General features: G+C 42.0%; 1 protein-coding gene across 3 annotated transcripts in view; it reads left to right on the top strand.

Moving 5' to 3' along the window:
- LOC138805020 (copper-transporting ATPase 2-like) overlaps nucleotides 1-16,387 on the top strand; it is a 69,621-nt gene that overhangs the window by 6,377 nt on the left and 46,857 nt on the right. For 2 of the 3 annotated variants that reach the window (XM_069989576.1, XM_069989578.1), the window contains exon 1: nucleotides 10,588-10,899. The exons of the other annotated variant lie outside the window; for it this stretch is intronic. In XM_069989576.1, coding sequence (XP_069845677.1) covers nucleotides 10,651-10,899 — 249 coding nt within the window. In that variant the 5' untranslated portion in view covers nucleotides 10,588-10,650. Of the gene's footprint in view, nucleotides 1-10,587; nucleotides 10,900-16,387 lie in introns of those variants that run through there. 3 annotated transcript variants of the gene reach the window in all.

Raw genomic sequence — 16,387 nt, 5'->3', positions numbered from 1 at the left:
CCAAGGTTGGTGCTGAGAGATATAATAAATGCAACAGGTATTCTGAGAAGTATAACAAGTATAATAAGGACCTTAGTGGAAGCTGGAAGAATGTGGAGGAGAAAAGGCCGAGATTGCTGTAAACAGTGTTCAGGGTGAGGACTTGGAATGAGTGTAGACAGAGCCTGAATCTTTGTACAAATTACCAATGGTCATAACCCAGTTAGTGGTAGATGGAGACAGAAGTAAGAAGTACATATTGGAGGGGCTGGGAAGGTAACTCAGTGGTAGAGCGCTTGCCTTGCATGCCTGAGGCCCTGGGTTCGATTACTCAGCACTACATAAGCAAAAAGAAAAAAGCCAGAAGTGGCGAGGCCCTGGGTTCGATTCCTCAGCACCACATAAGCAAAAAGAAAAAAGCCAGAAGTGAAGCTGTGGCTCAAGTGGTAGAGTGCTAGCCTTGAGCTGAAGAGCTGAGGGACAGCGCCCAGGCCCAGAGTTCAGGCCCTGTGACCGGACCCAAAAAAAAAAAAAAAAAAGAAGTATATATTGGAGACTGGAGGAAGGCCATCCTCATTACAATGGGGCAGAAAACATAGGTGACCTCTGTCTATGTCCTAAGAAAATTGTCTAGTCCCACCACTTGCTCCTATATGTGGAATAAAGTAACACAGTGAAACTAGTATTTCAGTACAGGTTCAGCAGTCTGTACTGGACTTGGGCTTTTAAATTTTTTAAACAAAGAACTTGAAAAGAGGTATGCATAATGATTAAACATTCCCAGTCTCTGGGAAGGGCCCGGTTCACATTTATCTCAGTCTTTTTCTCTGGAGGAGGTGCCAGAGAAATGATCCCTTCTTTACTTGGGGGAAGTGGGAACAATTTAGTCCCTGTTACATGGTGAACGGTCTGTCTTGAACTTTTGGCTGTTCTCTTCCATTGTGGCATTTTGCCACGTGTCATAAGATGATAAGAAGGCTGCAGTGTAGCTAAAGCGGTAGAGTGCCTGTCGAGCAAGCTGGAGCCCATAAGTTCAAACCTCAATATGAGAGCAGGGTGGGGGAGACATTGCCTGTCTAGGTGGCGGTTTGACTAGTGTCACAAGCTGCTTATCAGTAAATCCTGTCCTTCCTGGAGCCCAAAGTGATAGCAAAGTGATTTCAGGAAAGAATGACTCAGATCAAAGGACACAGGTACAAAATGAAGGCTGGTGCCTCCTTGTTTGTTCTACTTCTAGTTAATTTATGGACCCAGCAAAAGCAGCTTTATGTATCTCTTACACCAGTGCTTTGTGGAAGGTGGAACTGTGAGTTAAGAAATCTGGCTGGGGCTGGGAAGGTGGCTCAGTGGTAGAGTGCTTGCCTTGCATGCCTGAGGCCCTGGGTTCAATTCCTCAGCACCACATAAGCAAAAAGAAAAAAGCCAGAAGTGGTGCTGTGGCTCAAGTGGTAGAGTGCTAGCCTTGAGCTGAAGAGCTGAGGGACAGCACCCAGGCCCAGAGTTCAGGCCCCACGACTGGACCAAAAAAAAAAGAAATCTGGCTGAACAAATTCTTAAAACAATGTGTGCAGGGTGTTGATAGTTTCTCTTGATTGCTTATTGTAAAATCTAGAAGAGGAAACAGAACTTAAATGGAAAATTCTCAGCCTGACTAGGCTGAGAAGAATAAAAAGGTGTGTTTGAGTGAAAATACTAACAGTGTGGCCAATAAACATTTGATGAGGAGATTAGCCTGAGTGGAAGGAAGCCAGATATAATTCCAGATTGTGGTAGAAAGATCCTGAAGGCATTTCAGGCTGCCACTCCCTCTATAGTCCTTGAGAGACCTGGCTTTGAGGGTAGAAAGTTCCAGAATCAGGAGCCCAAGGAACCTTTGGGTCATTGGGGTTAGTTACCCAGGGCCACCTAAAATCTCTACTCCATGTATTCCAGTGTAATGCTTCTTGGACATGCCAGCACTAGCTTAAGTGAGCTCAAGTGCTCAGGTATACCTCCTCCAGCCACTTAGGAAGGGTCCAAGCTGGAAACTTTGGCACTGTTCCTGTGGTGCTAACAGTAGGTGTGCTGAGTGCAAGGGTGGTAGACTCATGATACCTCTACCTAGATCAAAGGATGGCCTTCAGGGCCATCCCAGAGAGCCTTAGGTGGAGAGAACCTCTAGGTGGCGATGTGGAGGTGGGACTGACTGACTCGGACACTCCGGAACTAAGCTAAGCACACTCCAAACCCAGTGTGCCAGAAGGTAGACATAATGTCAAAGATTCTTCTCAAGCATTACAACTTAATTTTGGGGTGGGGTGTAGCTTAAGGATAAGATATATGTTCTTCATGCACACAATTCCCGGGTTTATTCCAGTACTCAGAAAATAGAAGTTTTAATATTTGCTCTCGTAGGTGTTAGTCTTATTTGGGGGCTCACACTGGTGGCAGAGTACCTCCCTAGCATGCTTGAGATCCCCAGCCCTGAAAAAAAAACCCTATTTTAAGATCTGTTTGCTATTTTGAATCAGTCTGTTTTAAGATATTAGCATTACTGTCATCATTGCTTTGTAGTAAGTTTTGAAACTGAGGAAACTCAATTCTTCTGTATTGCTCCCTTTTAAGATTATCTTGGTTATTCTGGGTCTACAGATATTTCAGTATCACAGGTGGACCCATTGCAACAATGAGAAGTACAAAATGTTATGTTGAAAAACGAATTTTACAGCTTTGGCTGGGGAGAGGGGGTGGGTGGGCAAATGGGAAGGGATGGGAAGGGGAAACAAAGGAGGAGGCAACAATGCTTGATAAGAAGTGTACTCATTACCTTGCCCATGAAATTGTAACCCCTTTGTACGGTATTTTCACAATAAATTTTTTAAATCAAAAAAAAGAAATTTCAGTATCAGTTTCTATAAAGAAGTTACCTGATATTTTGAACAGCTCAACATTTATTGCAAATGAGCCCAGTACCTTAGAGAAAGATTAGAAACATTTGCTTTACCTGCCTGGTTTTTCCCTGTAGGCAGAATTCCTAAGCTGAGGGTTTGTACCTGGGCTTCTCTCTGAGGGAGTCTGAAGGCATTAGGAACTCAGGGTCCCAAGGAGAGCTTTGGGCCTAAGTTCTGATAAGCTTCCTGGTATGAAACTACTGCCCTGTGAACTAGGGCTAGGGGCAGTGGGGCCTTAGAGATCTTTGTGCACTGGGTCCAAGGTAGAACTTTTGTTGCATATGAACAGTGAGTGATAGGTAGAACAAGGGAGCCATCACCTCTTAGCTGCATTTGTCTGGTACTTAGATTCAGCATCAGACAGCTTAAAAAACTGAGGACTTAACTCTCCTGGGGAGAGAGGTCTCTATCTGGGAACTGGGGGCTGGGGGAGGGCATGGGGATGGAGTAAGGATTCCTGGGCTCCAGGCTGTACCTGCTTGGAATATAGCTGCCAGCTCACTGCCTTGGGAATATAAAGATGAGAAGATATGTCAAATTTCATTGTTCTCACTAAATTTCAGTAGATTTTCTTGAATAAAAGTTTTTTCATGTGCTATGTCTTTAGGACCTCTTATAGACTAAATTTTCACCAGTCCATAGAGCTTATACTTCATGCTAGTAATTCCTACCCCTCCAGTGCATTTGAGAGTTATATCAGTTAGAATTATGTTCTATTTAACTGTTTGAAACAGGAAATTCAGGGCAGTAGTGAAGTATGGAAGATTTTATTGCATATAATTCATAGTTAGACCCGTTATCCATTGCATAACTGGCCCACCTTAATTTTATTGCATATAATTCTAAATATTGCCAGGTTCTGGTGGCTCTTGCCTGTAATCCAAGCTATTCAGGAGGCTGAGATCTGAGGCTTGCAGGTCCAAGCCAGCTCAAACAGGAAAGTCTTATCTGCTCCATTTAACCACCAAAAAGCTGGTGGTGGAGCTGTGACAAGTGATGGTGCTCTAGCCTTGAACACAAAAGTTCAGGAACTGTGCTCCGGCCCTGAGTTAAAGTCTTGGGACTAGTGCGTGTGTGTGCGCATGCGCACACACACACACACACACACACACACACACACACACACACACACACACACACACACACACACACACACACACACACACACACACACACACACACACACACACACACACACACACACACAAGCAAAAACAGAAACAAAAAATTTCCAACTATATTCCCAGGACATTTGAAAAGTTGGCTGAAGTCAGGAATACTTGGCCTTTGTGGATGGGCCATGAGCTCTTTCTGTGGCCTCTCAGTCACTCCACTCTGTTAGGTCTCTGAGACCCAGGAAATGACTTGAGGTGAGACTCTGGGCTTGGAAGGATACAGGGACCAGTAAGGGAGGAGGAAGGACCTAACACCTTCTTAAGTTCAATATTTGTCTGAAACTTTAGGAGTCCATTTTTTCAGTAAGTAAACATATAAGTTGTTTTTGTCTCACATTTTCTGTCATTGAGTATTGAGAACCTCTTAGCATCAAGCACTGTTGTAGTGCTGAGAATTCAGCAAGGAATTGAACAACCACTTGGTTGCAAAAGACCTCTCCAGGATAGAAGTAAGAATCAGTGCTTAGTCAGCTGCCTGCTCATAGTTTTAGCTCATTCTTTGTCAACTGTGAAGAGCTAGGCATCAGGAAAGAGACCATTAGAACTTAAAGTGTACATTAGTGGAGTTTTTCATGTGGATGCCAGGTGATGAGGGCAACCAAGAAGTTGAAGGTGCATGCACATAATAAATTGTGAAATTAAAACATTGCCTTTGAATATTAGAATACTTTCTTCAGTGAGTTTGCCTATGGTTTATTTCTGTTTATCATTAATAAGCTATAAAAGCCTTGCTGAGCTAGGGAATTTGGTCTGGGAAATCACCAGCTTCCTTATGCAGTGGTGTGAACCAAGGGGGCTTTGACCAGCCCATTCCTCCCCAACCTGGGTACTTGGGGTTTAAATTTTTTTAATACTTTTTAATGTTACACTCCATTGCTCTTCTCTCCTAATACAGACTGTGTCTTAGGCTCTGATGGAATCTTCTGCTGTGAACACATTTAACATTCGTGTGGGAAGCTTCCAGCATGCAGCTTAGTTGGCTTCTGCCATTCTGTCTTGTCACTGGATCCTGACTCTTACTACCTGGGAAGGGCTGGCCTGACCTGTCCCAGAGTGTTTCTGGGAAGCTCACCCCACTGGGAGCCTCTAGCTGGGATATATAGATTCTTTGTGAGCACTGAAATATGTCAGTCAGATGCCCCTCCTCCAAGCAGGTGCTTTGTCCTGGAGGTTCTTGGAAACCTGAGCTGTCCATCTGCCTTTAGGCCCGGGCTTCTCAGATTGCAAAAGAATTGTTTAGGATACCAAAGCAATTTTCATTCTTGAAGTACAAGAATGATTTACAAAGATTGTAAAGGTGGCTAGGAGGCAAATAAGATGAATTTTATTTTGGAAAATGGCTTGTGAACTTTGTACATATGAGAACCCAAATAATATAGTGCAAGGAGACACTTGAAGACCTGTCCTTCTAGAAGGAATGTGTGAGGGAACAATGGATTTTCCCCTTGCATTGGCCTGAAGGGGACAGAGAAGAAGTAATTCTGGGTAGAAAACATGTTCTAATCTATGTGACTCAACTCATTTATTTAAAGATAGTTAAACATTTATTTAAATAGAAATACCTAACTTCTAGCATTTGTCTACTGGATTAAATCTGTAGGCAAGATCCTTGTGTTTTAGCAGCTAAGCACTTGCTAGGCAATGATGGACTGAGGAAGGCTGCAAAAAAAAAAAAAAAAGGAAAAGACTGGGAGTTCAGCAAATGAGAGTAGAAGAAGGCAAGAATGAACTACTTAGGACAATGCTGGGTGCTGGTGTCTCATGCCTGTAATCGTAGCTACTCAGGGGGCTGAGATCTGAAGATCACAGTTTGAAGCAAGCTCAGGCAGGGAGTCTGAGACTCTTATCTCAAAATAACCACAAATAGCTGGAAGTAGAGCTGTGACTCAAGTGATAGAGTGCTAGCTTTGAGCAAAAGAACTCAGGAAAGCTTTCAGGCCCGGAGTTTAAGCCCTAGTACCACTGATTCCAACCAGAGTCAGTGCCTAAAGGATCAGGAGGAATAGGTGGGATTTGTGGGACAGGAAGAGTGGGGTCATATTTAAGGGGGAAAGGTTCAAGAATGAAGAGTTTGGACTTGGGGCTGTGAAGGTGGCTCAATGGTAGAGTGCTTGCCTTGCATGCATGAGGCCCTGGGTTCGATTCCTCAGCACCACATAAACAGAAAAAGCCAGATATGACACAAGTAGTAGAGTGCTTGCCTTGAGCTGAAGAGCTGAGAGACAGCACCCAGGCCAGAGTTCAGGCCCCATGACCAACTAGAAAGGAAAAAAAAAAAAAAAAGAGTTTGGACTTGATCCTCTAGTCCAGGAAAATAGCACATACCATGGCTGTCCAGCAGGTCCCTTAGATTCCATAGGTACAAAGGAGAATTTTACTATTTTCTGCTTTCTTCCCACTATCCCTTCTCATCTTGGTTCACTCATCACCATGTTCCCAGTCTCAAATCAGATATGGCACTGTCATCTTCAGGTCCCATTTGTATTGCCTGCTGTGATCAACTGGTCACTGAGCCAGACAGGCCTCTTCATTTGTGTAATCCACTCTGCTAATTATTTCCTCTGCCACTGATAAGCCCTATAATGTCCCCTTCTTTTGAGTCTTCATTCTTCTTCCATCTAGAACTGTATTTCTAGATCACAAATATAATGCCGTGAGTCCTCTACTTGAAGACTCCTGATGGGTCTGGGGTATACAGCTTAATGGTGGAACACTTTTTGAGCATGCATGCCTGCCCTGGGTTCTAACTCCAGTACTGAGAAAGAGAAGGGTGGAGGGGAGGGAGGGAGAGGGAAAGAGAAAATTCTGATGATTCTCCACTATCTTTAGAACAAAGTTCAGCCTTCCTGTCCTTTTTAACCTGGGCCTCGTACACTATTCTGGCTATGTTCCATTTCAGAGCAACCAACTAGGAGAAATAGTTTAGACAGAAAAGTATTTAAATTTTCCATAGTTCATAAAGGTAAAAACATTGGGGATATAAGATTTCAGTATACATTTTCTTATTAGTATTGATATTAAAACCAACTACAAAAACCTGGTGAACCTGGCAGACAAACCCAGGATTGAACAGTGTGCAGTTCATTAAGGATTTACAAAAGAGTAGTTATGGGTGAGAGCAAAACCAGTGAATCCTTGTAATTTGGATGAGGAGGATTCTTTTAAGACAGGAGCTGAGGGTGTAGCTGGGGGTGTCAATGGTAGAATGGTTGTCTACATATGTGAAGCTCTGAGTTCAACCCCTACTACCACATACACACATACGCACATGCACATGTGAGCATGCGTACACACTATAGTCAGGAAAAAAGTTACTTCATTCAAGTTGGAATGTACCTGGTTTATCTCAAGGTAGTGTCAGAAAAGTTGGCACATTAGCCAGAGGTTAGTTGAAATGCTTTACATACCACACTAATGGTTTTGTCTATTTTTTTGTCTGTTTGTTGTATTGGGGGTGGGGTGGGGACTATTGGTGGATAACTGGCCAGTGTTACTCAGGGACAATGGTTGTGGTTATGACTTAAGATGGGTGCAGTCAGGTTGAGCTAAATCCTTACAGCCATTGCTAAAGTGCAGAAGCATCTGTATTCATCCCATATCAACAAGGAGAAATTTAAAATGTTAAATAACACATATTTTTAAATTTTTATAATTTTTATGCCACTACTGGGATTGAAGTCAAGGCCTATATGCTGTTCCTTAGCTTTCCGTTTTCTTTTTTTTTTTCTTTTTTTTGGTTCTGGGGCTTGAACTCATGGCCTGGGTGCTATCCTTGATCTTTTTTTGCTCAAGCCTAGCACTCTACCACTTGGGCCACAGCTCTCCTTCCAGCTTTTTTTTTTTTTTTTCCTTTTTGGTGGTTAATTGGAAACAAGAATCTTAGGGACTTTCCTGGCTTGGAACCACAATCCTTAGATCTCAGACTTTGGAGTAGCTAGGATTACAGGCACGTGCCACATGTCCCTTAGCTGTGTGGTGCTGTGTCATTTGAGCCACAGCTTCAGTTCCCATTCTTTGGTGGCTAGTTGCAGATCAGTCTTAAGGACTTTCTTGCCCAGGATATCTTTGGACTGTGATTCTCAGATCTCAGCCCGATTATAAGCATGAGTCTATAAGCCTAGCTTAATAATTCACATTTTAAAAGGCAGCACTTCTAGGTGAGGATTTTCAATAAAAATTGCTATCATTTTATATATATCTGATTAAAGATAGAATCTTCAGTGTGTGAGGCCATCCTGCTTCCATGTACAGAAGACCAGTGAAGTCTAAAAGGGCTTTGTGAATGGACCAAAGGTGGTACTGCCTTCCATTAAAGAGAGCAGACTTCTTGTTTATAAGTTTTCATTGGTGTAGGGATGAAGGCTTTCCATGGCTTTCCAGCTGTCATGCAAAATCTCAGGTCCTTGAGATCCACTCATGAAAAGCACTCACAAAGAAGAGTCTCACAAGGTAAAAGTTTTAGCAAGGATTTATTTTAATATAACAGAGTGAAAGTAGGGAGGAACAGAAAAAGAGAGAAATGTTTCCTACTTCCCATGCAGGAAATGGAAGTTAAAAAATCAAAATGGCAGGTATAATCTACTGCCTTTATTTTGTCTGAGCTGGGGAAATACAAGTGGTCAGTTTTCTAGCAACCCCCAACCATTTAATAATGATCTGAGTGGCAAGGATGGATGCTACTGTTCTAAAATATGGAAAAGGTTTTGGGCCTACCCAAAACAGAGTGAACTTTAGGCCTTCCTTTCCTCAGATAAGCCTATCATCTCTGTACCCATTTGCAGAATTGCCAAAATTTTACCATTTCAAAAGAGAGGCATCTGATCATATAAAATATTTATCAAAATGAACTCCAGGAAATGGGAACAAGAAATTTTTTCTTTGTTGATGGTTTTCATTTCATTTGTTCATTTATCTTTGGAGGGTAAGAGGGAGGACACAGAAATGGACAAAGCAGTGGTGGTACTCACTAGGCACTATGTGAAAGATGAACTATAAATCCTGTGAGGCTAGGAGGGAAAGACTGGAAGAGAGAGAGGGAAGGGGTGATATTAACCAAAAAGAAATGTATTCTTCACCTGACTTATATAAATGTAACCCCTCTGTATATCACCTGTATAATAACAATTCTAAAAAAGACAAAAACAAAAACAAAAAAAAGAGAGAGCAAAAGTAGACCTTCTAGATCTCTCAAATCCTACTAATTTAAAAAGAGGGAGGCTTAACTAATTTTTTCAATGCTCCCTGATTTCAACTTCTAACCTAGCATTTATAATATTCATTAAAAATAATCTAATTTCCCTGTCTCCTCACCTATCCTGCCACATTTTTTTTAAATTGCTATGTTGGGATGGAACTTAGAGTGTAGAACATCCTGAGCAGGTGTTCTACCACAGAGCTGTACCCCAACCCCAAGGACAGACTCTGGGTCCCAAATTTTTGGGGGTAGTGACAACAATTTTAATGGTAAGGAGGGTCATTGTGGGCAATTCATAAGGCAGAAGAATTCACAGTGACCCTAATGACCTTAGCAGAAGGGCGTGAATTCTAAATGTCCACGTTGGACAGCTGTCCCATTGAGCCTGAGGTAGTACATTTAGTTTGGGGGGGTGGAATTAGAGGGGCACAGAGGGGCTATTCTACCCCCAACTTGATTCACACTCACTGGCAGCAGTAGGTGCTATGGATTAGTGGCTGACAGAGCTGTCTCTCCCCTGGGGGGATGAGGTCTGAACGGGTGGGGTGGGGGTGGGGAGGGAGGCTGTGCTGCCCGACAGAGCAGGCGACTGCCTGGATTACCACACTGTTGTGTGTCTCCTTGGACTAATCCTCCTGTGGAACAGCAGGTAGCCTGAGAAGCCTGAATTGTGGATTAGTTCCTGGCGGTTGTGCCACGTATAAAAGGCGAATGAGCCTTGTTAGCAGTGAGTTTGTGCAGTCAGCTCTTCCTGAAGTCAAGCCTTTGGTCCTGAGGAAAACAAAGCTGTGGGAAACATGGAGCTTTCTTACACCTTCTTGGAAATGCAAGTCATGTTGCCTAGGAAATACTTCTCTTACCGAGTACTCTGCACCCAGCCAGCCTTGGAACTATGGAAGAGGCCGCTGAAGTCATTCCAAGAACACCCTTGCAGTTTGGTAATCAAAGGAAAGAGCCTATCTGCCTTGCCTCTGGGCCAGATTTCTGGCTGTATACAGGACCCAAAGGAAAGTGTGTGTAGCTCTGGAAGACGATTAGGTGCTGGTTCATGGACACATGTTTGGATGCAGGCGGGGCTGGGCCGTGTGCAGAGGGCCACAGAGCTGCCTGCAGTGTTCTGAGTGAGAGGCTGCGATTGGTGGGTCGGGTATAGATAAACAAAGCAAATAGGTACACAGTGGTGTGCAGCCTGCCTAAGTTCCTGGGGCTGCCTGCCAGACTGAATACTTACCAGCTCACTTGCACAGGGTGCCTTCCTCTGCTATCAAGGAGGATACTTTTAAAGCATTTCCTGCTAGTACAACCAGAGTCTGCTGAAGTTTGAAGTGCTTTAGTGGGTAGGGAAGGTGTGGCTGTGACTGTGATTGTGACCATGGACCTGGTGATGGAGAAAGCTGAAGATAAGGGGTCCCAGAACCCCGAGCCAACCTTCCTGGCAACTCTGAGTGATCCACAGGTGACTTTGCTGTCGGTCTACAAGCGGTGGTCCTTCAGGAAGAATTCTGGGGCTAGGGGTTTGGCCAAACCAGTGTCTTCGGAGAAGAAAGATTCTCCCCAGCCAAAGGAGGGAGAATTTCCCCTGAGGGTCTTGAATGGAACTGAGGAAATGAGTTCCCAGCAGGTCAGTACAAATGCAGAGGGGCTGGGAACAGCTTATCCACAGGGGAGGCTTTTGTGGCTCTCGGTGTTGAGGGGCTGGGGAAAGATCTGGGTACATACATTTGTCACACTGTCCAGGAGCCAAGGTGAGTAGAGGAAGGGGTGATATTTAGGTCTTGTTGCTTCATATTTTCAGGGTATTTTGTAATCCTCTGTGGAGCACATATTTTCTGATATGCAAGTCGGACAGAAATGATACTTTCCTCCTATTTAATTAATTAAATTATATATTAATTAACTAAATAATTTTGGTGTCTATTCTGGGGCTTCAATTCAGAGCCCAGATGCTGTCCTTGAGCTTTTGTGCTTTAAGTCGCCACAACTTCACTTTCAGCTTTTTGGTGGTTGATTGGAGATAAGAATCTCTTGGACTTTCCTGCCCTGGCTAGCTTTGAACTGAGATTCTCAAATATCAGCCTCCTGAGTAGCTAAGATTACATGGGCGCTGGGTTCCCTTTTAGGTTTTGTTTTTGTTTTTCTGTTTTTGGTTGTGGGGCCTGAACTTGGCCTGAGCGCTGTCCCTGAGCTCTTCAGCACAATGTGAGTCCTCTAGCACTTCAGCCACAGTGCCACTTCTGGTTTTCTAGTGTTTAATTGGCGATAAGAGTCTCACGGACTTTTCTGCCTAGGCTGGCTTTGAACCAGGATCCTCACAGCTCAGCCTCCTGAGTAGCTAGGATTACAGGCATGAGCCACTGGCTCCCAGCCCCTTTTAGTTGTATATCATACTTTTGTGATGCTAGGGATCAACCCAATAACCTGGAACATGCTGGGCAAGTGTTCCACCATTGAACTGTATTCTCAGTCTCTGCTTTTATTTATTTATTTTATGTTTTGTGCCAGTCCTGTGGCTTGAATTCAAGGCTTGGGCACTGTCCTTGATCTTCTTTTTGCTCAAGGCTAGCACTCTACCACTTTAGCTACAGTTCCACTTCCAGCTCCCTCTCCCCCCCCCCCCCCCACCTTTCTCTCTTTTGAGTAGTTAATTGGAGATAAGAGTCTCATGGACTTTCTTGCCTGGTTGGCTCTGAACCACGGTCCTCAGATTCAAACTCATGAGTAGTTAGGATTGCAAGTGTGAGTCACCAGCACCCAGTTTGCTTTATTTAATTTTTAAGCCAGTTTCTTATTTGTTAATACTTTGAAAGTGTTCCTATAAAATAAAGGTGACTTTCTTAAGCAAGTAAATGTAACTTTTGTTCAACTAAAGGTTAGTTGTATTCAAAAGTAGGGCAGTATGACATTTTGTAAAAAGGGTGTCTTGTAGTAATATTTCCCAGTGGCACTGGTTGGTGGTTTATGTGGTATCTTTCTTGAGTAGTCAGATGTAAAAAATAAGTACTTTTGCTAGATGCCAGTGGCACATGCCTATAATCCTCACTACTTCAAAGGTTAAGATTGGGAGAATTGTGGTTTGAGGCCAACCCTGGTCAGACCAGAGTTGAGACCCTGCCTCAAAAGAGAGCTGTTTTCTAAAGAGAGAGAGAGAGAGAGATAGAGAGAGAGAGAGAGAGAGAGAGAGAGAGAGAGAGAGAGAGAGAGAGAGAGAGAGAGAGAGAGAGAGAAAAGAGAGAGAGAACCTGTTAGAGCCTATTATATCAAAAGAGGTAACAGGCATGAACCTGTTATCCCAGCTACCATAGGAAAACTTAACAGTTGGATCCCCCCCCCCCCCCCCAGGCATACACACTAGCAGGAAGCAAGACTCTAATCTCAAAAATAACCAGGGCTGGAGGCATGTTTTAAGACCATGATTTTAAATCCTAGTACCATAAAAAAAATTTTTTTAAAAAACTTTTAAAAGTAGTTTTGAAGGCATTCTTCTAGTTTGAAGCAGCATCATAAGTACTTTGCCTCCTGTAAGATTTTCTTTGGTGCTTTTTTTTTTTTTTTTTTTTTTTTTTAATCTTAGTCAGGTACTAGTGCTAGTAATCCTAGCCACTCAGGAGGCTGAGATCTGAGGATTACAGTTCAAAGCCAGCCTGGGCAGAAAAGTCCATGAGACTCTTATCTCTGGTTAACTACCAAAAAACTAGAAATGGTGCTATGGCTAAAAGTAGTAAGAATGCTACTCTTGCTTGAGCAAAGAAGCTCAGGGACTGTGTCCAGGCCCTGAGTTCAAGCCCTATGACCGATAACAAAAAATAAAAATAAATAAATCTTTAAAACAAAAGAAATTTTGTGAAAAGGGCTTTATTATGTGTGAAAGTTACATGATGATTAGATATTGATGATAGAAACCATTTTTTCCTTAATTTTTTTTATTGTAAAGATACTGTATACAGGGGTTACAGTTACATGAGCAAGGTTATGAGTTCATTTCCTCTTGAGCATTGTTACACCTTCCTTTATTTCCCCCCCTACCATCCCTTTCCTCTCCACCTCCCCAACTTCTCCTACTCCCCTCTCTCCCCCCCCCCGCAAAATTGTAAAGTTTGTTTTCAACATACTGTCTTGTACTTCTCATTGTTACAGTGGGTCATCCTATATCCTTATTTCAGCATTTTGTTATTTCCCTTCTCCTCCCCAGATTAGAAAAATATATATACAAGATGCAGGACACCAGAATCAAATACAGTGACAACAGGGATTATGTACCATGGGGGAAGAACATACAAAGAAACAAAAAATACATAGTACATTATAAGTACATTAAAAAGAACAGCAACAAAGATAAAACTTCTTGTGTCTCTTGGGGTTCATTTTGCTTAGCATCAGGTTATATGGTCATATGTAAATAGCTTTTGACCTTTTCTGCTTGTCCCAGACTTATATTAGATATTACAGATAAGGGAAACCATGGGACCTATGTTTCTTTGGGCCTGGCTTACTTCACTTAATATATATTTTTTCCAAGTCTTTCCATTTCCTAACAAATGTGGTGGTGTCATTCTTTCTGATGGAGGCATAAAGTTCGCATATATATATATATATATATATATATATATATATATACACACACACACACATATACATATATCACATTTTCTTGATCCATTCATCTACTGAGGGGCATTGGGGTTGATTCCATATCTTAGCTATGGTAAATAAAGCCGCGATAAACATAGTTGTGCTGGTAGCTTTAGAATGGCCTTGTTTGTGATCGAGCAACTATTTTTTTATTTAAAATAGTCTTCATTTTGCCTTTAGATCTTCAACCAGAACATAATTATGCTTTGAGGTGCTTATTTTAAAATCTTAAAACTATGTTTTGGAGGCATTTGGTTTGACCCTGCCAGCATGGCAAAAAAAACACAAAGCTTTTTGGTATGGTAAATTTGTGGAAAATTCTGAAACCCTCAAGTTTCTTCCTAGGCCAAAATTAATAACAGGAAGCATGGAATCATGTAGTGAGATCTAGTTTAGGTAGTTTTTAGGCAGTCCAGAGAAAAGGTTTTAGGGAGAAAACAGGTGACGATATATATGATATATGATATATATACATATATATATATATATATATATATATATATATATACAGGTATAATCTGTAAATGGTACATTCAGTGAATTTTAATTATTTTGCTTTCCAAAGTCATCATATAATTTTCATTTTATAACTCTTTAAACGACTTGAAACCAGTAGCTAAACTGTCGTTCAATCATTTAGACTCTTTCAGAATGACAACATTTTATCTGGCTTTTCCCATATTACTTGTTTATTCTATTCAGAGCCAGTGTTTATATATATATGTATTTTTTTGGTTGGCCGTGGGGCTTGAACTCTGGGCCTGGGTGCTGTCCCTCAGCTCTTCAGCTCAAGGCAAGCGCTCTACCACTTGAGCTACAGCGCCACTTCCAGTTTTCTGGTGGTTTATTGGAGATAGGAGTCTCACTGTCTCTCCTGCCCAGGCTGGCTTTGAACCGAGATCCTCAGATCTCAGCCTCCTGAGTAGCTAGGATTACAGGCGTGAGCCACCAGCGCCCGGCTTAGTGTTTATATTTTTAACCAAATGTTTATAAGATGAAAATATTAACCATTTTCTATGGAAAATGCTTGAAAATACTTCTTTTTGTTTGTTTTTGTTTTTTGCTTGTACTAGGGCTTGAACTCCAGCCTCACACTCTCCCTCAACTTTTTCAATAATGGTTGGTGCTCAGTTATGTGAGCCACACTTTTATTTCTGGCTTTTGCCAACTTATTGGAGATAAGTCTTTGAAGTATGTCTGTTGGAGCTGGCTTTGAACAATGATCCTCAGATCTCAGCCTCCTGAGTAGCTAGGATGATAGGCATCAGCCACCAGCACCCAGGCTGGAATGATTTTAAGTGGTTCATTTTACAGCTTTCTGTTTCCTAGGATCTGCCCCAGCACCTGATGTGAGAACATTTCCTCAAAATATTTAAACTCTTTCCCAGCTCTTTCCTAGCTCTCTTTCCCAGCTCTTCCCTCCCCCAAAAAAAGGAAAATAAAAAACAAAAAAAATAAAATATTTAAATTATTGCATTTACAAAAATTTGTAAGCTACTTTACAAAAGGTTCTCCTAAGCTTCAGTATGGGACACGGGCTAATGATTTTTAATGTTCAGTCACAATCTCCTGTGACTGGGGCCCACCGTGACCCAGGCTAGTAGAGCCTCTTCCAAAAGGAGGGCTGGGGAAGAGTTGGTTAAAGATTGTGGGCTTGCTGAGGTAGGTATTGGATTCCTCTAGTATCAGAGTCCTTATTACAAAGCAGGTGAATAAGATTCTTCCTCATAGAATTATGGACTACTAAAAACTGTTTTTAGTACTACATTTGCAGAAATTTTGCTTTCCAGTAGAATTCCTAACTGAGATGGGTCAGATCCTGTCTGAGTAAGACTGGGTTAGCTCCATAGTGTGTCTGAGGACAATTTTGACTTTTTCATAAAAAGCATATGATTGCAAGAGTCATATATACTCGTTATAAAAACAACAACAACAAAGAACAGATAGCTGGGCACTTCTGGCCCATACCTGTAATCCTAGCTATGCAGGAGGCTGAGACATGGAGGACTAGAATTCAAAGCTAGCACAGGTAGAAAAGTTCAAGAGACTCTATCTACAATTAACCAGCCCTCCTCCCCCACAAATGCTGGACTAGAGGCATGGCTCAAGTGGTAAAATGCCGGCTATAAATAGAAAAAGCTGAGTGAGAGCATGAGGCCCTGAACTTAAACCCCAGTACTGGCATAAAAACAAACAAAAACAGAAAGAAAACATTTACAGTAAGATAAGGGAAATACAGAAAAATAGGAGAAAAAGCAACCATTTTCTCCCTATATTATAAATGTATGTTTCTGTGAGCATGTTTGGGCATACATGTATATATGTATGTATTATAATTTGTGATTATATGGAATGTTTTATGTCTTGCATTTTTAGCTTAGTCTCCACCACTTGAGCCATGCCTTCAGCCTGTCCTAGTCTGCTGATTTTGACTTTGAATACCATATCTGGCAGTCTCAGTCCATCTCAGACCTTAATAT

The sequence above is a fragment of the Dipodomys merriami genome, unplaced genomic scaffold (assembly GCF_024711535.1).
Source record: "Dipodomys merriami isolate MVZ:Mamm:240054 unplaced genomic scaffold, mDipMer1.0.p SCAF_380, whole genome shotgun sequence".
NCBI classification, from domain to species: domain Eukaryota; kingdom Metazoa; phylum Chordata; class Mammalia; order Rodentia; family Heteromyidae; genus Dipodomys; species Dipodomys merriami.
Note: the sequence above shows the minus strand (reverse complement) of the source record. Positions and strands in the feature narration are given on the sequence as shown.